This window comes from Macaca nemestrina, chromosome 12 (genome assembly GCF_043159975.1).
Source record: "Macaca nemestrina isolate mMacNem1 chromosome 12, mMacNem.hap1, whole genome shotgun sequence".
In the NCBI taxonomy this organism is placed as follows: domain Eukaryota; kingdom Metazoa; phylum Chordata; class Mammalia; order Primates; family Cercopithecidae; genus Macaca; species Macaca nemestrina.
The window spans coordinates 5,998,105-6,022,257 of record NC_092136.1 but is presented as its reverse complement, the minus strand read 5'-3'; the positions used below and the strand labels follow the sequence as shown (position 1 = coordinate 6,022,257).

General features: G+C 43.9%; 1 protein-coding gene across 18 annotated transcripts in view; it reads left to right on the top strand.

The window, feature by feature from the left end:
* LOC105469709 (protein phosphatase 6 regulatory subunit 3) overlaps nt 1–21,955 on the top strand; it is a 158,638-nt gene extending 136,683 nt beyond the window's left edge. For 12 of the 18 annotated variants that reach the window (XM_071074142.1, XM_011721133.2, XM_011721131.2 and 9 more), the window contains 7 exons: nt 3,410–3,531; nt 7,799–7,952; nt 9,316–9,422; nt 10,794–10,944; nt 16,963–16,980; nt 17,257–17,376; nt 20,421–21,955. In XM_071074142.1, coding sequence (XP_070930243.1) covers nt 3,410–3,531; nt 7,799–7,952; nt 9,316–9,422; nt 10,794–10,944; nt 16,963–16,980; nt 17,257–17,376; nt 20,421–20,472 — 724 coding nt within the window. In that variant the 3' untranslated portion in view covers nt 20,473–21,955. The remainder of the gene's footprint in view (nt 1–3,409; nt 3,532–7,798; nt 7,953–9,315; nt 9,423–10,793; nt 10,945–16,962; nt 16,981–17,256; nt 17,377–20,420) is intronic. The other 6 variants (XM_011721135.2, XM_011721132.2, XM_011721130.2 and 3 more) reach the window with 1 other exon arrangement.
* The last annotated feature ends 2,198 nt before the right edge of the window (nt 21,956–24,153 follow it).

The window sequence follows — 24,153 nt, the reverse complement described above, 5'->3', positions numbered from 1 at the left end:
AATCCTAAAGTAGTCACTAAAATAACAAAGAGTTATTGTTAATAAGCCAACAAAGGAGATAAAATCAAATCATAAAATACAAAAGAAAACAGAAAAAGAACAAAGGGCAGCCTGGACAAACAAAACTACTGAGCAGCAGGATGATAGAGTTAGTCCTAAATAACCATGTGAAACAAACGATGCAGACACCCTCATTTAAAAGACAGAGATTGGCTGGGCACAGTGGCTCACACCTAGAATCCCAGCACTTTGGGCGGCCGAGGCAGGTGGCCTACTTGAGCCCAGGATTTTGAGACCAGCGTAGGCAACATGGCAAAACCCTGTCTCTACAAAAAATACAAAAATTAGTTGGGCATGGTGGCATGTGCCTGCTGTGAGGTGAAGCAGGAGGATTACTGGGAAGTCGAGGCTATAGTGAGCCAAGATAAAAAACAAAGATGGTTAGATTGGATAAAAAATGAGGCCTAATTAATGCTGCCTATGGGAAATGATTTAAATACAGAGAAACAAGTACTATATAAAAACACAAAAAAGAAAAAGATATGTCAACACTAAGAAAAGCCAGAAGGTCTGTATTAATCTCAAAATAGATTTCGAAGGGAAGGGATAAAGAAAGTGATAGATATAATGATAAACGGATCCATTCATTCTAAGAGGACATCGCAATTTTAAATGTCTACACAAGCTAATGACAGAGCTTCAGGATACACAGAGGAAAAAACTGGTAGAGCTGTAAAGAGAAGTAGAGCAGTCCACAATGATAGCCAATATTTTAACACCCCTCTCTCAGTAACTGATAAAATGGTAGGTACAAATCAGTAAGGCTGTGGAGCACTTGAACACCACCATCAACTAACTTGTCCTCCTTGCATGTTTATAAAGAATCCTGCCCAACAACCACAGAATGTACATTCAAGTGTGTGAAATATTTACCAAGATAGACCATAAAGCAAGTCTCAGATTTCAAAGGGTTCAAGTCATTTTCTGACCAAAATGGAATGAAATTAGTAATCAGTAACATAAAGACTTTTGGTAAATCCCCCAGCATTTTTTTTTTTTTTTTTTTTTGAGACGGGGTCTCCCTCTGTCACCCAGGCTGGAGTGCAGTGGTGTGATCTTGGCACGCTGCAACCTCCACCTCCCGGGTTCCAGTGATTCTCCTGCCTCAGCCTCCCAAGTAGCTGGGATTACAGGCGCCCACCACCAGACCTGGCTAATTTTTGTATTTTTAGTAGAGACAGGGTTTTACCACGTTGGCCAGACTGGTCTCAAACTCCTGACCTCAGGTGATCCGGCTGGGCGACAGAGCAAGACTCTGTCTGGGGGAAAAAAAAAGAAAAAAGATGCTGGAATCTACAGAAAGACTACTAGAACAATTAAAATGACTGTAGCAAAGCTGCATGATACAAGAGCAATATAATTTTCCATCTTCATACTGCAACGAACAGTTGAAATTGATAAAACAAGCCAAGCATAGTGGTGCATGTCAGTAGTCCCAGCTGCTCGGGAGGCTGAGGCAGGAGGATCCCTTGAACCCAGGAGTTTGAGACTGCAGCACGCTATGATCACACCTGTAAATAGTCACTGCATTCTAGCCTGAGCAATATAGACACCCATCTCTTAAAAAAGGGAGAGAGAGAGATAGAGAAAGAAACTACTAAATAATACTATTCATAGTAGCACCAACACTATTAACTGTATTAAACATTACTGGGCAGGTGGCTCCTGCCTACAATCCCAGCACTTTTGGAGGCCAAGGCAGGAGGATCTCTTGAGCCCACGAGTTCGAGACCAGCTCAAGGAACATAGGGAGACCCTATCTCTATTTTTTTAAAAAGGGAAAAAATTTAAATATGTAGGGACAGATCTGACAAAGGATGTCCAAGACTTGTATGCTGAAAAGCCTAAAGCATAGCTCTGAGATAAAGACAACTTGGTAAATGTTTATAAGTAGGAAGACACAATATTGTAATACTAAGCTGCCAGCTCTCCCCAGGTTGAATCTATAGATTCAACACAAACAAAATCCTTCCAGCCTTTTTTGTAGCTATTAACAAGCTGCTTCTTAAATTCATATGGAAATGAAAAGGATCTAGAATAGCCAAAACGACTCTTATAGAGAACAACAAAATTGGAGGAGAAACACTACCTTATTTTAAAATTCAATAGTTAAAACAGTATGGTATGGGCAAGAAGGTAGGGCATAGATCAGTGGAACAGAATAGAGAGCCCATAAATACAGGCTTATACATATGTGGACAACTGACTCTTGATAGAGGCGAAAGGCGATTCAGTGGAGAAAGGATAGTCTTTTCAACAAATGGTGTGGAACAATCAGGCATCCATATTAAAAAAAGTGAACTGATCCATACCTCTTACTATAATACATTAACTCAGAATGGATCTTAGACCCAAATGTGAAACATTAAACTATAAAACTTCTACAAGAAAACTTAGAAAATCATTGTGACCTTGAGTTAGGCAAAGATTTCTTAGATGTATCACCAAAAGCACAATACATAAAAATAATTTTTTTTTTTTTTTTTGAGACGGAGTTTCACTCTTATTGTCTAGGCTGGAGTGCAGTGGCATAATCTCAGCTTACTGCAACCTCTGCCTCCCGGGTTCAAGTGATTCTCTTGCCTCAGCCTCTGGAGTAGCTGGGATTACAGGTACCCGCCACCACACCCGGCTAATTTTTGTATTTTTAGTAGAGATGGGGTTTCGCCATGTTGGCCAGGCTAATCTCGAACTCCTGACCTCAGGTGGTCTGCCCGCCTCAGCTTCCCAAAGTGCTGAGATTACAGGCCTGAGCCACCACGCCCATCCATAAAAGAATAATTTTAGTAAGCTGAACGTCATCAAAATTTAACATTTTCACTCTTCAAATGACACTTATAATAGAATGAAACGATAAACCACACACTGGGAGAAAACATTTGCAAATGACACGTTAGGTAAAAGACTTGTGTGCAGAGTTAAGAAATCTCTTTACTCAAGAAAAAGACAATCCAGTTTTTAAAAAGCACAAAAGTGTGAAAAGACAAGAAGATATAGGATGGCAAATAAGCATTTAAAAAGATGCTCAACCTCCTTGGTCATTAGGAAAGTACAAATGAACACCACAGGGAAATGGACATCTCCACCCCTGCGAGAAGGTGGTTCTTAGATTGTGGCCTCCACTTTAAGCAGAGCCCACGTGCTCCTGCGGTGGAGGCTTAGTGTGAGGTTGGGCAGCACGTACACAATGCTGAGTCTTCCCGGGCATCCTGACCACGTGGTGCTCAGGCAGATGTGATCCTGCTGAAGCACCACAGGATCTTTTGTTGCTAGGTGACTTAGAATTTTCTGGATTTAGCTGGTGGCTGATAAGCAACGTTAAATACTTTGGTCTTTTTTTTTTTCTTAGCTCGGGGAGTACAGACAGTGAGGAAAGTACAGACTCTGAAGAAGAAGATGGAGCAAAGCAAGACTTGTTTGAATCCAGCAGTGCTAACATGGAGGATAAAATGGAGGTGGATCTGAGTGAACGTAAGTGGTTTCATTCTTCACATCAGCTGCCCTGTCTTGGAATTAGGTACTGTGAACATTGGCAAAGGAGCAGTTCATAGCATCTGAGATGATTTCTGAAGGAGTGGTTGGGTTGAAGCGTGTTGTCAAGTGAACTCCTCTTGGAGGTTTTAAGTTTCAGAGACAGCTTCAGGGAAGGAGCACAGCATGCATTTGTGGCTAAGGTACCTCCTCTTCCTGGTAGGCAGTGAACGTCAGCTGTGTGGGTCTGGCTGGAGGACAGAGCCCGCTGCTAGGTCAGCCTCCTGGCTGTGTTGTCCGTGTGCTCTTGCAGAAGGAAAAGACCCTGCGTTGGTGGGAAGAGGAGGACGTGGTTGTGTTGTGTGGGTTCGTGAGTGGAATCAGCCAGGGGACGCAGCCTTAGCTTAACCAGCATTTCAGTGCATTCTTCGTAGTTGATTTCAGAAGCTCACAGCCTTGAAACTTGTCCAGCTGAGTGCTTGCTTATGCCCTGCTCCTTGCTAGGAAGACTTGAGTTAGCTGGCCTTTTAAAAATACTTTAAAAACTTCTAAAGGTTTGGGAAACAAACGTTCACATGAAGGAGCCTTATGGGCCGATAGCGAGGCTTGCCCCAAGCCTGGGCAGTCTCTGATTGCCCCGCAAGGCCTTTTTTGTGTTCAGTCCGAGAGGCTGAAGCCCAGCTAGGGTGGACCTTGTGGTGACTTCAGAGCTAGATGGGACCATATCAGTCATCCAGCAAACTGCCACATATTGCAGATAAGGAAACTGGGGATGGGAGAAGAGAGAGCTTCTTTCTGCTGCCCCTTTTCCAGCCCACCCTCAGGAGGAGGAAGTGGACTTTTCTCCTTTTTTTGGTCTGTTTATAACCCGAAGATAAAAGCCTTTGGTTACTTGAGGGTGTGATTGAAGCAGCTTGCTTCTCTTTACCCTCTGTGTGCACGTCTCTGAGTTTGTGGGAGTGAGGGATAAAATTCAATTTCAGTCAACATGCCTTTGTCAAGTTCCTACTGTATGCCAGGTGCTAGGCCTGTAACTGCGAATGGGCCACAGACTCTGCCTCCAGGGGCTTAGGGTCGGCTGGGGAAGCAGATGGGCAGCGCAGGGGAATGGGGACAGGGTGCTAGAAGAGGGGAGCCTTCCATTAGGCATCTTCGTAGAGGCAGGTGGGTGTGAGGCCGAAGGACTCGTAGGGATTTGTCCTTGCGAGAGAGAAAACAACTAATCGGAATGCCCAGAACGTGCTGTTTCACATGGCTCGGGGATGAGGTGGCAGGAGCTAAGGCCAGAGGCCAGATCAAGAGTTGTATTCTGAAGGTTGTAGGGAGCCCCTGAGGATTTGACTAAGAAGATCATTATTGGATCTGTTTCAAGACACTCACGGCAACAGTAAAAAAATGGACAAGAAAGCGCATAGTAGAGACAGGAGAACCATGAAGACATTGGATTGTTGTTACACATGAGAAATAACGAGAACTGCGAGATGGGCTCCAGGCAGCAGGGAGGTGTGAGGAGGAGACAGGGTAGATGCCCTGATCTGTTGGCTCTGGCATCTGTAGGGTGTTTTGTTGTTGTTGTTGTTGTTGTTGTTTAATGTACAGTTCAAGGCTGGGTGCAGTGGCTCAGGCCTGTAATCCCAGCGCTTTCTGGAGGCCAAGTTCGGCGGATCACTTAAGGCCAGGAATTTGAGACCACCCTGGCCAACAGGGTGAAACCCTGTCTCTACTAAAAATAAAAATTAAATTAAAAAAAGTTGGACATGGTGGCAAACACCCATAGTCCCAGCTACTTGGGAGGCTGAAGCAGGAGAATCGCTTGAACTCAGGAGGTGGAGGTTGCAGTGAGCCAAGATCGTGCTGTGCACTCCAGCCTGGGCGACAGCAAGACACTGTCTGGGGAAAAAAAAAAAAAAAGTACAGTTCAGTAGTATAGTCACACTGTGGTGTAACAGATCTTTAAAACTTTTTCGTCTTGAACTAAAACTCTGTACCCGTTAAACAATTCCTCATTTCTACTTCCCCAGTCCCTAGCAGCCTCCATTCTATTTTCTGTTTCTCTGGGGTTGTCTAGTCTAGGGCTCTCATATAAATGGAATCATACAGTATTTGTCTTTGTGACTGGTTTGTTTTATTTTGCATAATGTCTTCAGAGTTCATCCCTGCTGTGGTGTATACAGGATTTCCTTCTGTTTGAAGGCTGAATGACGTTCTGGAATATTTGGTTCTTTTAGCAGGCTGGGCATGGTTAAGTGACAGGGAGGTAAACAAACACGTGGCTGGATTGTGTGCCGCTGCTGCTGTGATTGTGGGCCTGGGTGTAGGAATAAGGAGGGAGGAAGTGAGCACCCTGGATGAGGTTCGAGTTTGCCTACCTCCTGGGGTTAAATTGGCCGGGAACCAGGCCTCCTGCTTCTCTGCTCCTTGGGAAAGACGGCTTTTGCATCTTCAGATCTCTGGAGGCACAAGTGGGTAGGGTTGGGGAAGATTCTCTCTTCGGGCTTCAGGGCTACAGGGCTGCCCCAGAGAGCCTCTGCCATTTCACCAGTCTCTGTGGCTTCTTTTGGAGGTTTTGTGGACGTTCAGAATGGTTTAAAATGTTAACATGGACTCTGAGGAGCTAATCTCCTCAAAGAGATTATCAAAGAGAGAACAACAGAAAAGTCATTTGTACGTAATATAATTTAGTTGTAGAGTGGAACTCAGGTGGAATGGTTCCAGAGCTTTGCACACGGTGGGCAGGCACAAATATCTGTCAAGTTGACTTTTCGGAGGTTTCAGGTGAGATTTTCAAACGTTCAAGCATTTATTCCTTCTTAGTGTCAGTGGAGCCCTACGACACTCATACAGGTAAGTGGGCAAGAAGCATGGAGTGCACCCTAATTAAATACCTACTCTCTGCAGGCCTTCCTTTGATTTTTGCTAAGTGAATAGTCATTATGAAATCAAACAGATGAAGTCAAATACCTTGCTCAAAGTCACAGTCGAGCCTGTCTTTAAAATCAGAACATTTCTATTCTACACAGGTACTTCTTAGTCAGTTGTGTCTGGGATAAGCCCTTACATAACTTATACCAGGTTCCCTAGCATTCCTTCTCGCAACCTGGAGATTCCTAATTATGATAATATCCCTGATGGAATGCAGTGGTTCGCATATCCGGCTTGTTCCCAGCAAGGAATTGAGGATTCAGCACTCTGAAGGAAAAGCATGGTGTGCAGTTAGAGCAGATCCACAGAGACCTGACTTCATCAGAAGAGACACATGTCTGAGGAGGTGACATTTAAAGAGAGACCTGCAGATTAGACCCAAACTTGTCCAGCAGGCAGCATAACACGAAGAGCCCCACAGACTGCAAGTGTGCCCAAGCAAGTCCTGCCGCTTCAGCGTGAGGCCAGACCTGGTTCTGTAGGACTTAGGAAACCTAACTGCAACGCGCTGCAGTGAGCCCGCAGAGTGCGCCAAGGGCGGCCAGACCTGGACTGGGAAGCAGTAGGGTTGTTTCTAGCTTATTGGAGTTGAATAACCAACATGTTCTTTTTTTTTAGAAAAATAACCTTTTTACTTTTGAATAATTTAGATTTATAGAAACATTGCCAAGATAGTAAGTCCCCATATATCCTTCACTTAGCTTCCCCCAGTTTGAATATAGCCGTGGTACATTTGTCAAAACTAAGAAATTAACGTTAATCCCTCTTTGTGTACGTAGCTTTGAATCTCTGTGTAGTATTTCTTTTGGAACAGTTAGAAATGGGAGGTTTGAGGCCGGGCGCGGTGGCTCACGCCTATAATCCCAGCACTTTGGGAGGCCAAGGTGGGCGGATCACGAGGTCAGGAGATCAAGACCATCCCGGCTCACACAGTGAAACCCTGTCTCTACTAAAAATACAAAAAAATTAGCCGGACGTGGTAGCAGGCACCTATAGTCCCAGCTACTCAGGAGGCTGAGGCAGGAGAATGGTGTGAACCTGGGAGGTGGAGCTTGCGCGGAGCAGAGATTGCGCCACTGCACTCTAGCCTGGGCGATAGAAAGAGACTTGGTCTCAAAAAAAAAAAAAAAAAAAAAAAAAAGAAAGAAATGGGAGGTTGGAGAATGTGGGGGCATTGTTAGAGTGCCCTCCAGGTGGCTGTGCCCTGCCCACCCCTGCCCTCATTGGTGAGAGTGTCTTTCTCCCACAGCTCCAGTCTCTTTTGCTAATGTGTTTTTGATAAATACCTTGTGGGACATGAAACAACTAAAGCGTTTTCCAAATAAAATTTCTCCCCTCTTTTTAGCACCCAACTGGTCAGCTAACTTTGATGTCCCAATGGAAACTACCCACGGTGCTCCACTGGACTCTGTGGGATCTGACGTCTGGAGCACAGAGGAGCCAATGCCAACGAAAGAGACAGGCTGGGCTTCTTTTTCAGAGTTCACGTCTTCCCTGAGGTGAGTGAACATGTGCTGTCTCTACACCCTTCCACGGGCGACCTGGGAATGGTCAGGTGTTTGCTATTAATGTGTGTTCTTCACCTTGACTGACTTCCAGGTTGAATATACTGTCCTCAAAAAGATTAAACATCAGCATACTGACACAGCTCTGTGTTGTAAGAAACACAATCACCATCTTTCTTTCCTTTCCTCCTGATTAATTGGAAATGGGAGTAGTTCTTGAACAAAGTAGCTTGGGAGGATGCAGTCCCAGGAAATTAGCAGGATACAGCAGAAGATGCATCTCCATGGGCTTTTCTGGCTTCACAGAGCTGTCAGGGCAGAACTGAGAACAGGAATGAGGTGAAGCCAAGAAATCCTGACAGGCACAGCACTTCTGTGTGGGGTGTGGCAAGAAAATGCAAAGTGGAGCTTGAATTCAGTAGATAATATGAACTTATAGTTCACTTGCAGCTAGTCCAGCGCTGTAAATTAAGGGCTCCCAATCGTTGGTAACTCAGAAGATAGGAAGAAAAACTGTTTTGGGCTGACAGTTACTGTCTTAGACAAACCAAAAAATAGGCTGAAACCCATGTTGCTTTGTAGTAACCGTAGTAATAGCATTAAGTTACTGCTCAGAGGTACAAGTGAGATTTGTGAAAAATGTCTCCAAAATAATGAGTTATTTCATCTACCCTGCTTTTCAGTACAGGACATACATTTCACCTCCTCCTTTTTTTGGTCTGTTTATAACCCGAGGATAAGAGCCTTTGGTTACTTGAGGGTGTGATTGAAGCAGCTTGCTTCTCTTTACCCTCTGTGTGCACCTCTCTGAGTTTGTGGGAGTGAGGATAAAAGAGGAAGTGTAATGATCTCCCTTGCCCCCACCCCTTACTGCTCAGGCGTTTGATGTTTTTTACTATGTTTCCACAATTCCAACAACAAATATCATTAAGAGGGCCAGTCTCTCCCAGGCAGTGTGGCTCAAAATAAGTAAAGGTTTTTGTAAAACCAGTCAACGCAATAAATACAGTTGCCATTGTACGATGTATGTCTTTGCTGTTCAAGCTCTGGGAGACTCCTAGTGATTATGGTGGGATGAGAGGTTGGGACATGATGAGCCTGTCTAGAATGCTCTACAAAGTCCGTGTCACTGCCCTGCTGGCTTAACAGAACATTTCCCTGCCCATACTCATCTGCTCTTTCAAACAGCTACTGACACTTAGATCCATGTGTCGTTGGAGTTGGTAACCCAGTGACTCTCACACAGATGCTAATGTCTCCTAACAGAAACTTATTTGTAAAGGCTTATTGTGAATCATGGTGTAACTGAGGATCACTCCCTGCTGCTAATACCTGAATTGTCTCTCTTTTTTGAAAGCACAAAAGATTCTTTAAGGAGTAATTCTCCAGTGGAAATGGAAACCAGCACTGAACCTATGGACCCTCTGACTCCCAGTGTGGCTGCTCTGGCAGCGCAGCCAGAAGGTGCGTGCAGAGAGGCCTGGGCACACGGCAGGGTCACATGGCTGCTTTGCCAAACCAGACCTGACTCTCAGGCTCAGGGGCCAGTGGAGCCAAGGAAGTGAGATGGTAGGTCTGATGTCCACAGGGCAGCTGATGAAAGAAATTGTGCCTGCCCTTCTAGACGCACAGCATGCTGACTCTGGAAAGAGTAAGGGCTCTAAGTTACCAGGCATGCAGCATGCAGATTAGGAAACTGGGGTCTAGAGGGAAGAAGGCCTGAGCCCATAGTACCCAGGGTGAATAAAACTGGAATTAGACGTGTGCAGCCAAGCCTGTGTGTAGTTGTTCCTTGGAGTTTGCTTTGCTCGAACACGTGGGTGTATCTGGGTTTGTTTAGAGCTATGGGACTGTTTATTTTCACTTCACCACTGTAAGCAGATTGAATAGTCCTGGGAATCTCTAAAGTTCCAGTGGGTTTTCCTGTTACTCTACCTAGTCACATGTGTTCCTTGCACTGGCTCTGAACTGTTTTCACCTTGATGGACAGGGCTTTGGGAGGAGGGGGATGCTAGCAAAGGGAGTGTGATGGGAACTGAAAGGATGTGGAGGGCACGAATCTTGAGGTGGGCGCAAGGAGTGAGTTCTTAGAAAAAGAAATGAGGTGCAGGTAGAGGGTGTGAGAACCCTCCTTCCCTGGGGCCAGGGAAAGGAATAAAACCATTAACTAATGCCGGTTTCGTCATTCTCCTGGACATTTGATACAGATTCCCACATTTTATTCCTCAGTGGTTCTGTAAGTGGGTGCACTGATCCCCCTTTTCTGGATAAGGAAACTCAGGTTATAGACGAGGTTCCTCGTTCAAGTAGTCTACAGCTAGGAAGTGGTGATGTTGATGTTTGAATCCAGGAAGCCTCACCTCGGCCAGGCTTATCACCTATGTGGCTTCCTATTAGAGAACAAGGAAATGAGCCACCAGCAACACCACAAGAAAGTAATTTTTAAAACAAAGAAAAGCAAATAGAGCCCAACTGAGGAGAACAAGCGAGTAGAGGGTAGAATGTGTAACTGCCTGCTGTGCCCCAGACTGGAACAGTTAGGGGCACACAAGTGTCTGCTGGGAGAAGCTGTGTATGGAGGTGGACGCTGAGCTGGGAGGGATGTAGGGGACTTGCTAGTCTCTAGTAAAGAAAACCCATGAAACCCCTCTTTAGTGGGCACCTTTAAGAAGTCCATGCCCATCAAGAATGGCCCAGGCACAGCAGGCAGAAGCCATCCGCTCTTGTTTTCTTTGGGCAGTAGATGTCACGTTGGGTAGATGGGTTTGTACAGTGGTGGGGTGCCAGTTCCTTTTCGGACTTACTGTGTGTGACCATCAGCTGTGTTCTTTTCAGTGCCAGGCAGTGTGGCCATGGAAGCCAGCTCTGACGGAGAGGAGGATGCAGAAAGTACAGACAAGGTAACTGAGACAGTGATGAATGGCGGCATGAAGGAAACGCTCAGCCTCACTGTAGATGCCAAGACAGAGACTGCGGTCTTCAAAAGGTAACCAGGGGTGAGATCCTGCTGGCAGCTTCAGGTTACTGGGAGGATGGTGGGGCAGAAACCTCAAACGTTACAATTTTTAATTTGATTCAAATGAATGTTCAGATACTAGCTTGATGTCTTTCTACTGTCTCCATTAAACACAATAAATCTTAATGAAAAGATGGCGAGTTTAGGCCCCAAGTGTCTTTTCCCCCATAAATGTGTTCAGAAGACTGTATTTTACATCTAGCAGTTTGATAGAACTATGAGAATTGATAAATCTTTAATCACAGTAGAAATCGAGTTGTGTAGCAACTACAGAGCATGGCCCATGAAAACTGGTTTCAGTAACATACAGATGATTATCTCTGGACATAATGTAGTCATGAAAATTCAGTAGCAAAATGATAGCTTTAAAAAAAAAGTGACACTTAGAAATTAGCCTCCCTTCTAAACTCAAAAAAAGGAATTGTAATGGAAATTAAAAATCTAAAACTGAGAGAATAATGGGGAAAATGTCTGTCAAAACTTCAGGACTGCAGCTAAGCCTGCGCTTAGAGCTTTAGTCCTCATCTTAGAGACCCTTCCAGTCATTACAAGAAGAAATGCCTCCCAGCTTTTTACGAAGTCACTACACAACAAGGAGTGAAAGAAGAAAACTGATTGTAGAGACTGATTTCATACATGAGTGTGGATTCTCTAAACTTCTAAGTTAAAAGCTTGCAAACCATATATAGCAATGTATTTTAAAGTCATGACCAAGGATATGTGCTCCAGTGTGACAATGTAAACACCAATGTGTACATGGTAAAAATTATTCAGAGTGATTCACAGACAGAATGAGAAAAGCATTTGATTACAAATTAAAGCTGTTCATGATTTTCTTTGCAGCCTAGGACTAGAAAGCAAGCAGGTGAAACTGATAAGTATCTCTAGAAAATCTAGAGTAGACTTGATTCTTCACAGTGAGGCATTAGAAGTATTCCCTTTAAAGACAAGAACCAGAAAGTGGGACCTACAGTTGCTATTTGTCTTCAGCACTGTGCTGGCGGCCTTAGCAAATGCAGCATACCAAATAAATAGATAAATGTCGTTGTTTATAGACTATGATTTATACATAAAAATTCCAATTGAATCTGTAGAAAAAGATTAATAGAAAAGTTTAGCAAGTTTACTGGAGATCTACAAAAATCACTTGCATCCTACAAATCACTACAAGATATTCCATATGTGCCTGTTTGTTTTTAATAAAAATGTAAAACCTTATCTATAACTAGGAATATGACCTTTATGGGAAAACAGTTTAAAACCTCATTGAATATATTGAAGACCTGAATATAAATATCAAGATTTACCATGTTTATCAATGTGAGGATATCTTTAGAATTTCTGAACAAGTTAGTCTGTGCAATTAATGAAATTGCCATCAAAATCCCAATAGAGATTTTCATGGAAATTGAGAAACTGATTGTAATAGTCATAAAGAAGACCAAAGAGAGCCACGAATAGCCAAAAACATTTTAAAGAAAAAAAGTGAGGGGCTTCACCATATTAGATATCAAGACTTAGTAAAGCTGGCTGAGTGTGGTGGCTTGCACCTGTAATCCCAGCACTTTAGGAGGATTAGGCAGGCAGATTGCTTGAGCCCAGGAATTCGAGACCAGCCTAGGCAACATGGCAAAACCCTGACTCTACAAAAAATACAAAAATTAGCTGAGTGTGGTGGAGTGTGCCTGTGGTCCCAGCTACTTGGGGCTGCTGAGGTCGAGGCTGCAGTGAGTCGTGTCCCACACTGCACTCCAGCCTGGGAGACAAAGTGAGACCCTGTCTCACACAAAAACAAAAACAAAACTTGGTAAAGCTACTGAGATGGTGTGGCTTTGGCAAAGAATTCTACAAAGAGACCCCCTCCACTACATGAGCTTGTTACATGTTAGAATGCCATTATAATTCAGTGAGGAAAGAGTGGACTAGTAAATAGTGATTATCCACAAAGTAGAAAAATAAAATTAGATGTTTTGTCTCAACATAAATATGAAAAGCATGAACTGTACAGCTTTTAGAAGACAACAAAACAGAATATCTTTACAGTTTGGGTGTAAGGCATTTTTTAACCATAAAAAGCCAAACTATAAAGGAAAATATTGGTAAGTTTGACTTTAATTTCTAAAAACCCAGAAGACATAAAATGAAAAGACAAGCCACAACCAGTAAAGAACCAGTAGCCAGGATATGAGAAAGAACATAGTATCAATAAGAGATAGTCTAATTTTTTTAAATGAACAAAGGATTCAAACAAGCAGCTGTCTGTGGAGGAAAACAAGGAGCAAACCAAATCCGGAGTAAATGGGACCTGTCAGTTACAGTAGTAAGTGGATGCTGTTTCATGCTCACCAGTCTGCTAATTCCTGTCTTAAGTTGTTAGAGAAAATAGAAAAAGTACAAAACCTGCCTGGCTCATTTTATGAGGGCAGTGAAATCTGAATTCCAAAACCAGATGAAGATAATTACAGAAAATGATCAGTTCATGCCACTTACGGGCTACTGAATGCAAAAATCCTGTGTAAGGTATTTGCTGACTGGATCCAACAGTGTATTAAAAATAATTTATAATGATTAGTTAGGGTTTTATCCTGGAAGGCAAGGATGGCTCAAAGTCAGAGAAATCTGTCAGTTTAATCTCCATATATGGTATTAAACAAAGTCATTTGATTTTTTTTTTATAAGGTTCCATAGCTATATATGATTAAAACTCTGAGAAAACCAGTAACAGAAGTGAATTTATTCTCTGCCTCTTGGTCTCAAGCCATCCTCCCACCTCAGCCTCCCAAGTAGCTAGGACTAGGACTACAGGCACACGCCACCATGCCCAGCAAATTTTTGTAGGTTTTTTTTGTAGTGACGGGGTTTCACCATGTTGCCCAGGCTGGTCTCAAACTCCTGAGCTCAAGCAATCCACCTGCCTCCACCTCCCAAAGTGCTGGGATTATAGACGTGAGCCACCGCACCCAGCCATGAATTTCATTAACTTGGTATAAGTTAAATACCAATATCAAAGTGCTACAGCAAAACTTATCCCTAATGAGGAAATTTTAGATGCATTCACTTTAAGACAAAAACCAAATAAGGATGTCCATTTTCACTGCCAGTGTTAGGCAGTCCTGGAAGGAAAAGGAAATAGAGTTATAGGTAAAGATCAGGAGGAAGTGATAAAACTGTTGTTCTTTGCAGGTGGTAATGATTACCTACAACCAAGTCAGTAGCAAACTTGTAACTAATAAGAATTCAGTAAAGCTATTGAGTAAGAAATCAGTTTTAAAAATTAGTAGTCTTTTTCTTCATCAATAGTAAGCAAGCAGAACCTACAATAAAAAGCAAGGTATTATTCCAAAACACATCAAAATATAAATTATTCAGGAATGATCTTAACCCAAGTCTCTATAGAGAAAACTTGAAGAAATCTGGACAAGTGGAGACCATGGCATAGCTTAGTGCTGCAAAGACATTTGCCATCTTGAAGTTAGTGTTTAACACAGTCTCAATCCAAATTTCAGTTGGATTTTTAGAAGGAACGTAATACTCTAAAACTTATATGGAAAAATAAAGGTTCCCAAATTGCTTAGAGGTAACCAAAAGGGAAGACTGAAAAAGAGACTTGCCCTGCCAGGTACTCAGTCACACTGCAAAGTCACAGTGATTGGAACAGTTTTGATACTAGCGTCCAAACAGGTCCGGGTGTCAGTGTGATGAAATAGAGGGATTAATAATGGGGAGGAGAGAGGAAGAGCTGGCTCACCAAAAGGAAAAGTCAGGGGAGATCCTCCCTAATCTACATCCTAAAACAGCTCCAGCTGGATTAAAAGACAATAAGAAAAACATATGCAGTGCTTTCTGTGCACCAGGCCCTGCTCTCTACACACTTCATGTGTGGTAACTCATGGATTATTCTTAGGCACCCTATAAGATAGGTACTGGGATTATTATCCCTGCTTTCCAGGTGAGGAAACTTAGGCACTAGAGTTAAGTGATGTGGCCGGAGGCCAGAGTCTCATAATGGTTAATAAAAGAAATAGAGAATGTCTTCTTAATCTGTGGGCAGAAAGGGATTTCTGTATCTATCTATTTCATCTGTCTGTCATCTATCTGTCTGTCTGTCTGTCTATCTAATCTATCATCTGTCAGTCTGTATCTAATCTAGATTTTTTTTTTTGAAGACGAGGTCTCGCTCTGTTGCCCAGGCTGGAATGCAGTGGTGTAATCATAGTTCACTGTAACCTCCAACTCCTGAGCTCAAGCAGTCCTCCCACCTCAGCCTCCCAAGTAGCTGGAACTACAGGTGTGTGCCACCACTCCTGGCTTAATTTTTTTGTTTGTTTACTTTTTTATTTTTGTGGCCCAGACTGGTCTCAAACTCCTGGCTTCAAGTGAGCCTCCTTCCTCGGCAGGACTTCTTTAAAAAAACAGAAAGCCTTCAAAAACAGAAACTATAATGCAAAGAGTTTAGTTAGATTATATTAAAGTTAAGAATTTCTGGCTGATAAAATGCTGCAGACAAAATTAAGAGACTGATGGCAAACTAAAAAAAAAAAAAATCTGTAGTAGCTAAATCAACAAGAGACATTAAATATTCAAGGACTTCCTATAAACTAGTAAGAAGAAGAAAACCCAAATCAGAAAATTGGCAAAAGATAACAGTTTATAGACAAACCTTAAAAGCTTAAAAAAAAAAATTGCTCAAAACTCAGAGAATTATAAATAACAATATAGCACTTGATACTCTTCTTACGTGAGCAGCAGTTAAAGGTGGATGATACTGAGTGGCGGTGGGCTGCAGCCTGCGGGGCCCTGGTGGCCTGCTGGTGAGGAATACAGACCGGGACAGTCATTCTGGGTAGTAGCCCGGGGTTCTTTGTAGGTAGAAAAATGGCCTACAACTCTCCACTCCTGGGTGTCAAGTACTGAGAAATGCCCAGACAGGTCTGCCGGGTCCATGGACAGTGATGGTCGTCACAGCACCCTGCATGGAAGTGTGGAGGTGGAGGGCAGCTTTGGTTGGGAGAAGCCACACAGTGTGGTAGGTGCATGCCACGGGTGCTGTGCCACAGTCAGCAGGGACAGTGGGTCTCCCCAACTGGCTGAGTTAAGAGGTAAATACGATGAGATGTAGGGTTGAATCCATCCGAGTTAGTGACTCAGAATACACATATGTTATGACTATATATTTTTTAAAGAATTAGAATTAGAAACACATTAGTTGCTTTGAAGGGAAAGGAGTGGAGAGTGGGGATGAAGAAGAGTACTTAAGAATGGACCAGCTAATTCAGATGTTCACTGAATCATATGATTTTCACTCATTTTCCTACTTATGAATTGCTTGGAACTATCTGGAAATGACCCAAGAAAACATCCTAATGAGGTTTTTCATAAGCAAAATCCAGGACAGAATCAGCTGTGAGTGATGGACCTTTCCACAAGGAACCTCTAACTGACCTTTCACTCTTATTAGTGCCATTTCAATGATGTAAAAAGGAGACTCACAGACTGAATAGGCAGAGTCTAAATTTCTAGCCCACAGAGCTGAGGAAAGTGTCTCTTGTGTCTCTCCACCAAGAACCATCTCGGGGGAAAACAATCCTTCTGGGTCTCGTTTTCCCCAAATCCTCTGTGCCCTTAGGGTCAGCTCTTGGCCCCCACTTCTCCCTCGTGGCATTTGTGCTTCTTATACATTGTTCGAGGGCAACTCGAGGAGCCGTGAAATCTGATGCAGTCATCACGGTGACCTCCTCATGTGACTGAGACTTCCAGCCAGCAAGCTGATGGGGTCTGTCTTGCTGCTTTAATGGTGGGCTTCGCCCCAAAAGCAAAGTGCTTTAACTAAAGACTCATTCCTTCAAACAGGTTCTTTGACACCTTCACCGAGTCTGCAGTTTTGCTTACGTGCAGTCGTGGACATATTATTCCCCCAAATTCCTCATTTCTAGGAGTATTCTGAAACTCTTGTACATTTCTTTTTCTGTTTTGCACACTGGGCTTCAGAGTGTTGAAATCCTATCGGTATGTACAGTGTTATGGGACCATTCTTTATCAGACGCCAGCCACATTACATTGTCCCTCTTTTGGTTCCCACCTGTGTGCAACCCTTTCCTTTTGTGATTCCCCAGTCACTGTCTGTGGTCCCTGTGATCATGCACCCTGCGCATGCTCGGTCCCAGGACGCTTTGCCTCTGTGGCAGTCATGACTCCAGAGCCATCTGCATGTGACCTCATCCTCTGGTGCCTAGGTGCTGGTCCCTAGGGTGTTTGATGTGCCTGTCCTCCTCTTTACTGCAGTGAGGAAGGGAAACTGTCTACCTCTCAAGATGCTGCTTGTAAAGACGCGGAGGAGAGCCCCGAGACTGCAGAGGCAAAGTGTGCCGTGCCCCGACCTCCCAGCAGTAGTCCCGAGCAGAGGTAACCACCCGCCTCCTCACACCCACCCTGGCCCTGCCCCGACCTTGCCTGTTACTTCCTGGGAGTTGGAAGGGGACTAGAGGGGTGGTTTACAGCTGTGCTCAAGTCTTCGGCCACTGACCTGGCAGGACAGGGTTTTCTCAGTCCTTACTGAGCTGATTCCGACTGAACTGAGAACTTAGAAACAGCAGTTCCTCTCCTTAGCACAGAAGCTGAAAACCAGTTTTTAGAGACTCTTTAACATCACTTGCTCTTTCAGAAGTGGGTCTGAACAGAGGGGTCTCCTCGCCCTTGTTGGTGAGGTAATGAGCTCAGGGTGGCATTGAGCCCCTTCAGGACTTGAGTTCTCAGTGGCCCCACTAAAGTCATGCAGCTGCCAGGCACAAGCAGATCGTAGTGCCTGTTTGCCCACAGTCCTGCCTGTGTGACACAAGGAGAACTTGCTGGAGGCCCTTTCATACATGTAGCTAAATAATTCTTAGTGCTTAAGTGACTCCCTGTAATCTTAAGTATGAAATGCCCACTCTCAGAGCTGTGTCACTTGGAATGTGATGTTTTGTTTCTAGTCACTCTTTGCTTAGCCTGAGCCAGTGGTCTGAAGGGATGGGCCAGTCTAAGCCTCAGCCGCCTGGAGCCCATGCCAGGCCCTTAGCAAGACTGAGCGTGGCCCAAAGATGAGGCTACGCCCCTGGTCCACAGGAAGCTTTGTTCAGCACTTCCCACAATTAACTTCTGTGAGCACATGTAGCTCAGATTGTATATTCCTTCCCTAAGGAATAAAGTGACCTTTAAAGCTATTTCAGAGAAGTTTTAACCCCCCACCCCCACCCCATCCTCCCCAAAATCTTGCCAGCATTGTGTGAGAGCATAACCAGTGGGAACCAGCAGGGAGCACTCTTTGTTGGTCCAGAATCCTGTATTCACACTGTAGTAAACTGTTTGTGTTTTTCCTGTGGAAATCGTAGCCAAAATAAAGCATTTGTTTTTGTGATTAAAAATATCTTTTTGCATATAAAACAAATTGAGAACTGTTTGAGCATGTTGGCTCTAGCGAAGGCTTTGAGGGGAAGAGGCAGGGTGGCCTCTAGCACTGGGAAGTCACCTCAATTCTGCTTCTAAGGATTGGGCAAGTCACTCTTTTTCTTGGGGTTTTCAATGTATTTTTCTAATGGTCCTTTATAGGTCTAATTCCCAATCAATTGTGTCAGCTCTGATTTCTACCTATAAATTTCCTTTATATTGAGGGCTGCCTAGGAGGCAAGATCGTCCAGGTCCATCCCAGTTTGGGGAGTTGCTTCAGGGGAATATTCTTGGTTTTTCTGTCATAAGGATGCACAAAGCTCTGGAGTCATTTCCTTGGCTTTCCAGAGCACAGAAGCATCGTTTGCGTAAGGGGAAACCACTTGCTCTCCTGTGGCTGGGAATGCCTGCTCTGAAGAGCCCTGCCCTAACCTGCAGGGCCAAGGGATGAAGGAAAAGCTGGGGTGAGCCAGTGGAAGAAGAGGGGCATCACTCGGGTTCATGCCTTTGTCCATCTGTCCTTCTTCCATCTGACACACATTTGTGTGTGGTGGCCACTGGTCTAGGCCAGTGCAGCACACGGACACCCAGTAATCTCGGGGCATACTGGAGGCACATTCATGAAGAAGCCACGAAGCCATGAAGAAGGGACAGGGGTCCGTGTGAGCTGGGGTGTGGGGGAGAGGATCTCTGAGAAGGTGACACTGGAGCAGGCATTAGGGCAGACCTAGAGTGCGTCCTAGATTGCACGTGTTCTAAAGCGACGTATGACAACATGGGAGATAGAAGCTCACCCGTCTTCCCTGTGTGGTTCCCGTCCCAGCCAGATAATGCACTGCAGTTCCTTGGATTGGCAGGCGCACCGTTTACTGTCACACTTAGGAAAGATCTGCAGTGCCACATGATCTCACTTTTCACAACTGTTTTATCAAGCATGTTCTTTGTGCTTCCGGTGTGCTAAGCACACTGCTCACATTTATGTCCTTATTCCATATGTACACTAGTGAAGCCTTGTGGGCTGTGAGAGGGTTATTTTCCCTTTTTACAGAGGAGAAAACAGAACTGAGAGGGGCTAAAAAGTCTACTTATAAGATCATTCAGTTTGTTCAGTGAAGGCAGGTTATATACCGGCTATGTCTGGTTCCAGAAGTCTCAGTTCCTATGTCTCTCATACATGGAGCCACCATCAGATGTAAGTGAGCAGAGTGGACTGTGTGTGCAGAGCTGACTTCTTGGCTCACTGTATAACCAGCAGGTGTAAGGCATGGAAAGCATTCTAGCTGTAAACTGTGAATGGTAATGGAAAAGTGCTTGTGGGCATCCCAGTTACAGCCCTAAGCACCCTTTCCCAAGTCTGCTTGATACAATTTTGGTTAAGCCCTCCAGAATATATTGTATATTCAAGTTGTAATTTTGGCAGGAAGGTGAAACCTGGACATTTTGTTATATACTGTCCCACCTCTTACTCCTTTCCAGTTTTGAGCCTAACATTTGCTTTGCGGGAACATGTTCTTCAAGCAGAGACCTTTTTTTCCCCAGTAGTTTGTTTTATTTGCAAACCTTTTCTTTCATTTCTCCCCCTCCCTCCCCCCCACCTTTCCTAGTAGCAGAAGCCTGTTTCCAAGTGAAATAGTATGTGGATTCCAGTGTGTGGGTCACATAAAAGCGTTCTTGAAGGAGGGGTGAGCACATAGCTCCTGAAGGCTCTGGAAGCCACACTTTATACCCCACTGACCTAGTCTCTCCCTGTGCTTCTCAAGGCCGCGGTGGGGCGGTTTTCCCAGAGCATTTGCTCTGCTGCAGCCCTTGCCAAATGCCTGCTCACCTGGTGATGAAGCTTAGATGCCACTCAGATTTTTCTAGAGCTTTATCTCCATTCATTTACATGTCATTTTATTAAAAACTATTGAGTTCAAAACAATATTAAAATAAGCGGTCCCTGCCCTTGGGGAGCTCAGCGAAGTGGGTTTTGGTTTTCGTGTTTCTGCCGCAAGTACCTCTGATGCCTGTCTGTTGCTCCCTAGGACTGGCCAGCCAAGCGCACCGGGTGACACTTCAGTGAATGGCCCCGTATGACGGGTGACGTCTGCTGCTGCTGACTGAGGACTGCAGACCGCCACCACTCAGGGGCTCTGGAGGGGTCAGCTGGAGCCCACCAAGCTGTCACTGCTGCACTCACTCTGCAAGGGATCAGGACCAGCAACCTTTATATTCTAGATTCTAAGACATTGTACAGAGAAATTCAGAAGTGTAAAAATATTGCACATTGACAAATACCAAGAATTTTTGCGTATGTTTATATTGTATTGTTCTAAATAATGGGTAGCCTGTGAAATAAGATCTTGCCACCCATGTAATAATAGTAGTAATACTATAGTTAAAATGGCTGTAAGAATAGTTTTATAAAAGTGAATACACAGATCTATTGTATTTGAAACATAACTATTTGACAATTATTAGTGTGACCAAAGTATTAGGCGGTTTTCATACATTTTTCACCTTGTACAAAATTATGAATTCATTTTTCTTCCAGGCTGGCAAGGAGTTGTAGAATGAAAATGCCCTCTAAGTGTTATTTTGGTTGTTCTAACTTACAAAAGTGATTTTGAATAAGAAATATTTGGTGTTCTTTTTATAACCAGTTTTCGATTGGTAATTGTTTTCTGTATTGTTTAAAATGGATCAAAAATGTAAGTCTATTGGTAGAGATTAAGTATTTATTGCTACATCATAGTTGATAAATTGATGTTATTGTAAAGCCATATGTTCTGTTCAAGTCTTGTTTGCTTGAAATGATTATTCCTACAAGTGAAACACTAGACTATTTGGAGTGTATATGGCTTGTGTTTGGGGTTGTTTTTTTTTTTTTTTCTTTTTTTTTTTGGCTTTTGTTTTTGTTTTTTGTTTCGTTTGGTAGTTCATCTGCCTTTTAACCCATTCACCAAAATTTACCTTGTTAACAAGCATCACCAATGAACATTTCAGAGCAATCTGCATATTTAACAGACCTAAATCCTATTAGGCAAGTCAGTTGAAAATGCTCGTGCTGCTAATGGAATTAGAGTGCGTTCATTTTACAGGCTAGTATTTTAAAAGTAGAAATGAAAATCTGGCACCGAAGCATGCTAATTGTTTACTGTACCTTGTGAGGTTTTCACTCATAACTTTAAACCAGTGTATTTTTTTAGAACTGGTTTGTGTATATATATAGTGATTATGGATACTAATTCAATGTAATTTATAATTTTCTATGTCAATATAAAAATACATCATAGCCTTCTCAAACAGCTGAAGCAATATATTGTATATTGCCATATCGTCTGGTGAAAGGGTTAAATTACTTCACCTCTTGCACTTTTAGATGCAAATCAGTTTTTCATTTCTGTAATAGAAAATTATTCACGTATTTTTACATCATTTGTTTTTCCTGACCAGTATTTAAAACCAAAAGGATATTCTGAAAAATGGCCAACAATTTTTTTAGAAATAGCATCCCAAGCAGCGTGCCTAAACATTACATTGCATATGGAAATAAAAGAATCAAACGTCTAATGCCTTATTTCTGATTTCCTTTTTCATTTGAAGTGGTGTAGAGACTCCAGCACTCACAGGACAGTGGAGTCAGCAGTAAGCCCTGGGACAGGTGGCAAGAGTGGCTCCCTTGACCTTTGCACGCCTCCTGAGGAACCCACTTTCCCGGGTGAGCTCCTCTCTGAAGAGACTGTCCTCGGGCCTCCTCTGGAATCGGCACTGCCAGAGGACAGGGCTCCTCCTGCTTGCCTCAGGACTGCCTGGCTTGTGTGGCATTGGACTTCTGGAATTGCTGGTAGATAACATGCTCTGGTCTCACCTGGTGGCAAGCTTTGCCAGCCCTGGCCAGGGTTTGGCTCCAGTGGTGGCACATATGGCCTCCGTGGTATGGACCTGGTGGCTTCTGCATCCCACTGTGGCCTCCGTGGTATGGACCAGCTGGCTTCTCCATCCCACCGTGGCCTCCGTGGTATGGACCAGGTGGCTTCTCCATCCCACCGTGGCCTCCGCGGTATGGACCAGGTGGCTTCTCCATCCCACCCAAGGTAACAGTGTCTCGCTTCACCCACGGGCTGCTAGTGAGGGAGCCCCTGGGACTTTTCTTTGGGGCAGCATTTTGTTTTGTCTTTCGTGGCAGGGAAAGGATGTGATGATGGGGAGGACAGTTCTTTTGGAGGTTGGAGGGGCCAAGCCAAGGACAGGAGCGAGCGTGCCCTCATTTTGTTTCTACTTTAATTTCTGTGTGTCGGCCATACTGAATTATGAGACTAACAGATGTCTACAATACAGTACCTGTATTCAAAATAACAAAAATAAAGCCTGATTCTTTGTTTCTAGAAATCTCTTGTACCTTGCTTGGGCTTTTAATGGGTTGATGTGTCCTGCCATTAGGTCCCGTGTTACACTAGGTCCTGTGTGAGAAAGACCGCACTGCACTGGGCGAGAGTGGCCTCTGGGATCAGGGGCTCATCCTCCCCACTGCAGTAGCCCAGGTGCCCAGAAGAGGCAGTGCCTGACACTGGTGCTCAGTCTTGGGACGGTTCCAAGGGTTCTTCTGGACCTCCAGGTGGTTAACTTTATGTGCAGCGTGCCCCACCTATGTTGTTTGGCTTCTAGCCCAAGTCACACTCAGGTGCTCCATAATGATTCTTCAGATGTGATGCTTATTACATCTCCTTATTTTTCATTTTCCCTTCACCTATTTGCTTAAAAACATGTTCTCTAGCCATTACCTCCTAGCAGGTCCTCTGCACAGCCTTTTGCTTTCTGGGCACGCACTCATTCCTGCGTGCCTGGGCCCACAGGCATCTCACACAGCACTGAGTATACACCTCTGCATGCCTGGGCCCACAGGCGTCTGAGCTGTCTGGGCACACACCTCTACATGCGTGAGCCCCTAGGCATCTCACTGGCAATCGTGTAACCAGGCCATGAGCTCTCCAGCCGGGTGGCTCATCACAGCCCAACTCAGCCACTCATGATGGTGTAACTTTAGGCAGGTCTTTGTCTCAGCTTTTTCTGTCAGGTGGGGAAACAGTAGGAACAAGTTCAAAGACTAGAATAGCTTTTTACTTACGGTAAATGTTTAGTAAACGTTAGCTAACTTGTACTCACTTAACCCCATAATGTCACCTGCTAGCTTTTCTAAATTTCCACTTCAATCCCACCTATTATTTAAAACCTTTACCTTCAGAAAAGCTGAGCATCTTAATCAGATGGGTTTCGTTGTCCTTTAGCTTACAGGGTCAGCTGCATCTCACGTGCCAATCTGGCCACCACCTGTGTCTGTGAATAAAACTGGCTATTCGTATGGAAAGAAATGAAACTTTATTCCTACTGCACGTCATACACAAAAATTCATCCAAAATAGATTTACAGATTCAAACATGAGCGCTTAGACAATGAAGTTTTTAGAAGAAAAAATTATCTAAAATGTAGGATGGGCAAAGGCTGCTTCGGATACAGAGCACATACCATAGAAGAAAGAAATTGGGCTTCCATCAACATGAAAATTTTCTGCCCTTGAAAATCGACAAGCAAGCAGTGGAATGCCACGCAAGAAATCACACTTGTCCTGACAGAGGACTCAGACCTCAGATCTATATAGGGGAGAAAACGGCAAATCAAAATTAAGATGAAAAGCCCAATTTAACAAATGAGCAAGAGACTTGAACACAGATAATCACGAAGAAGGCACAGATGTTCCCTGACTTACGATCCATGCCG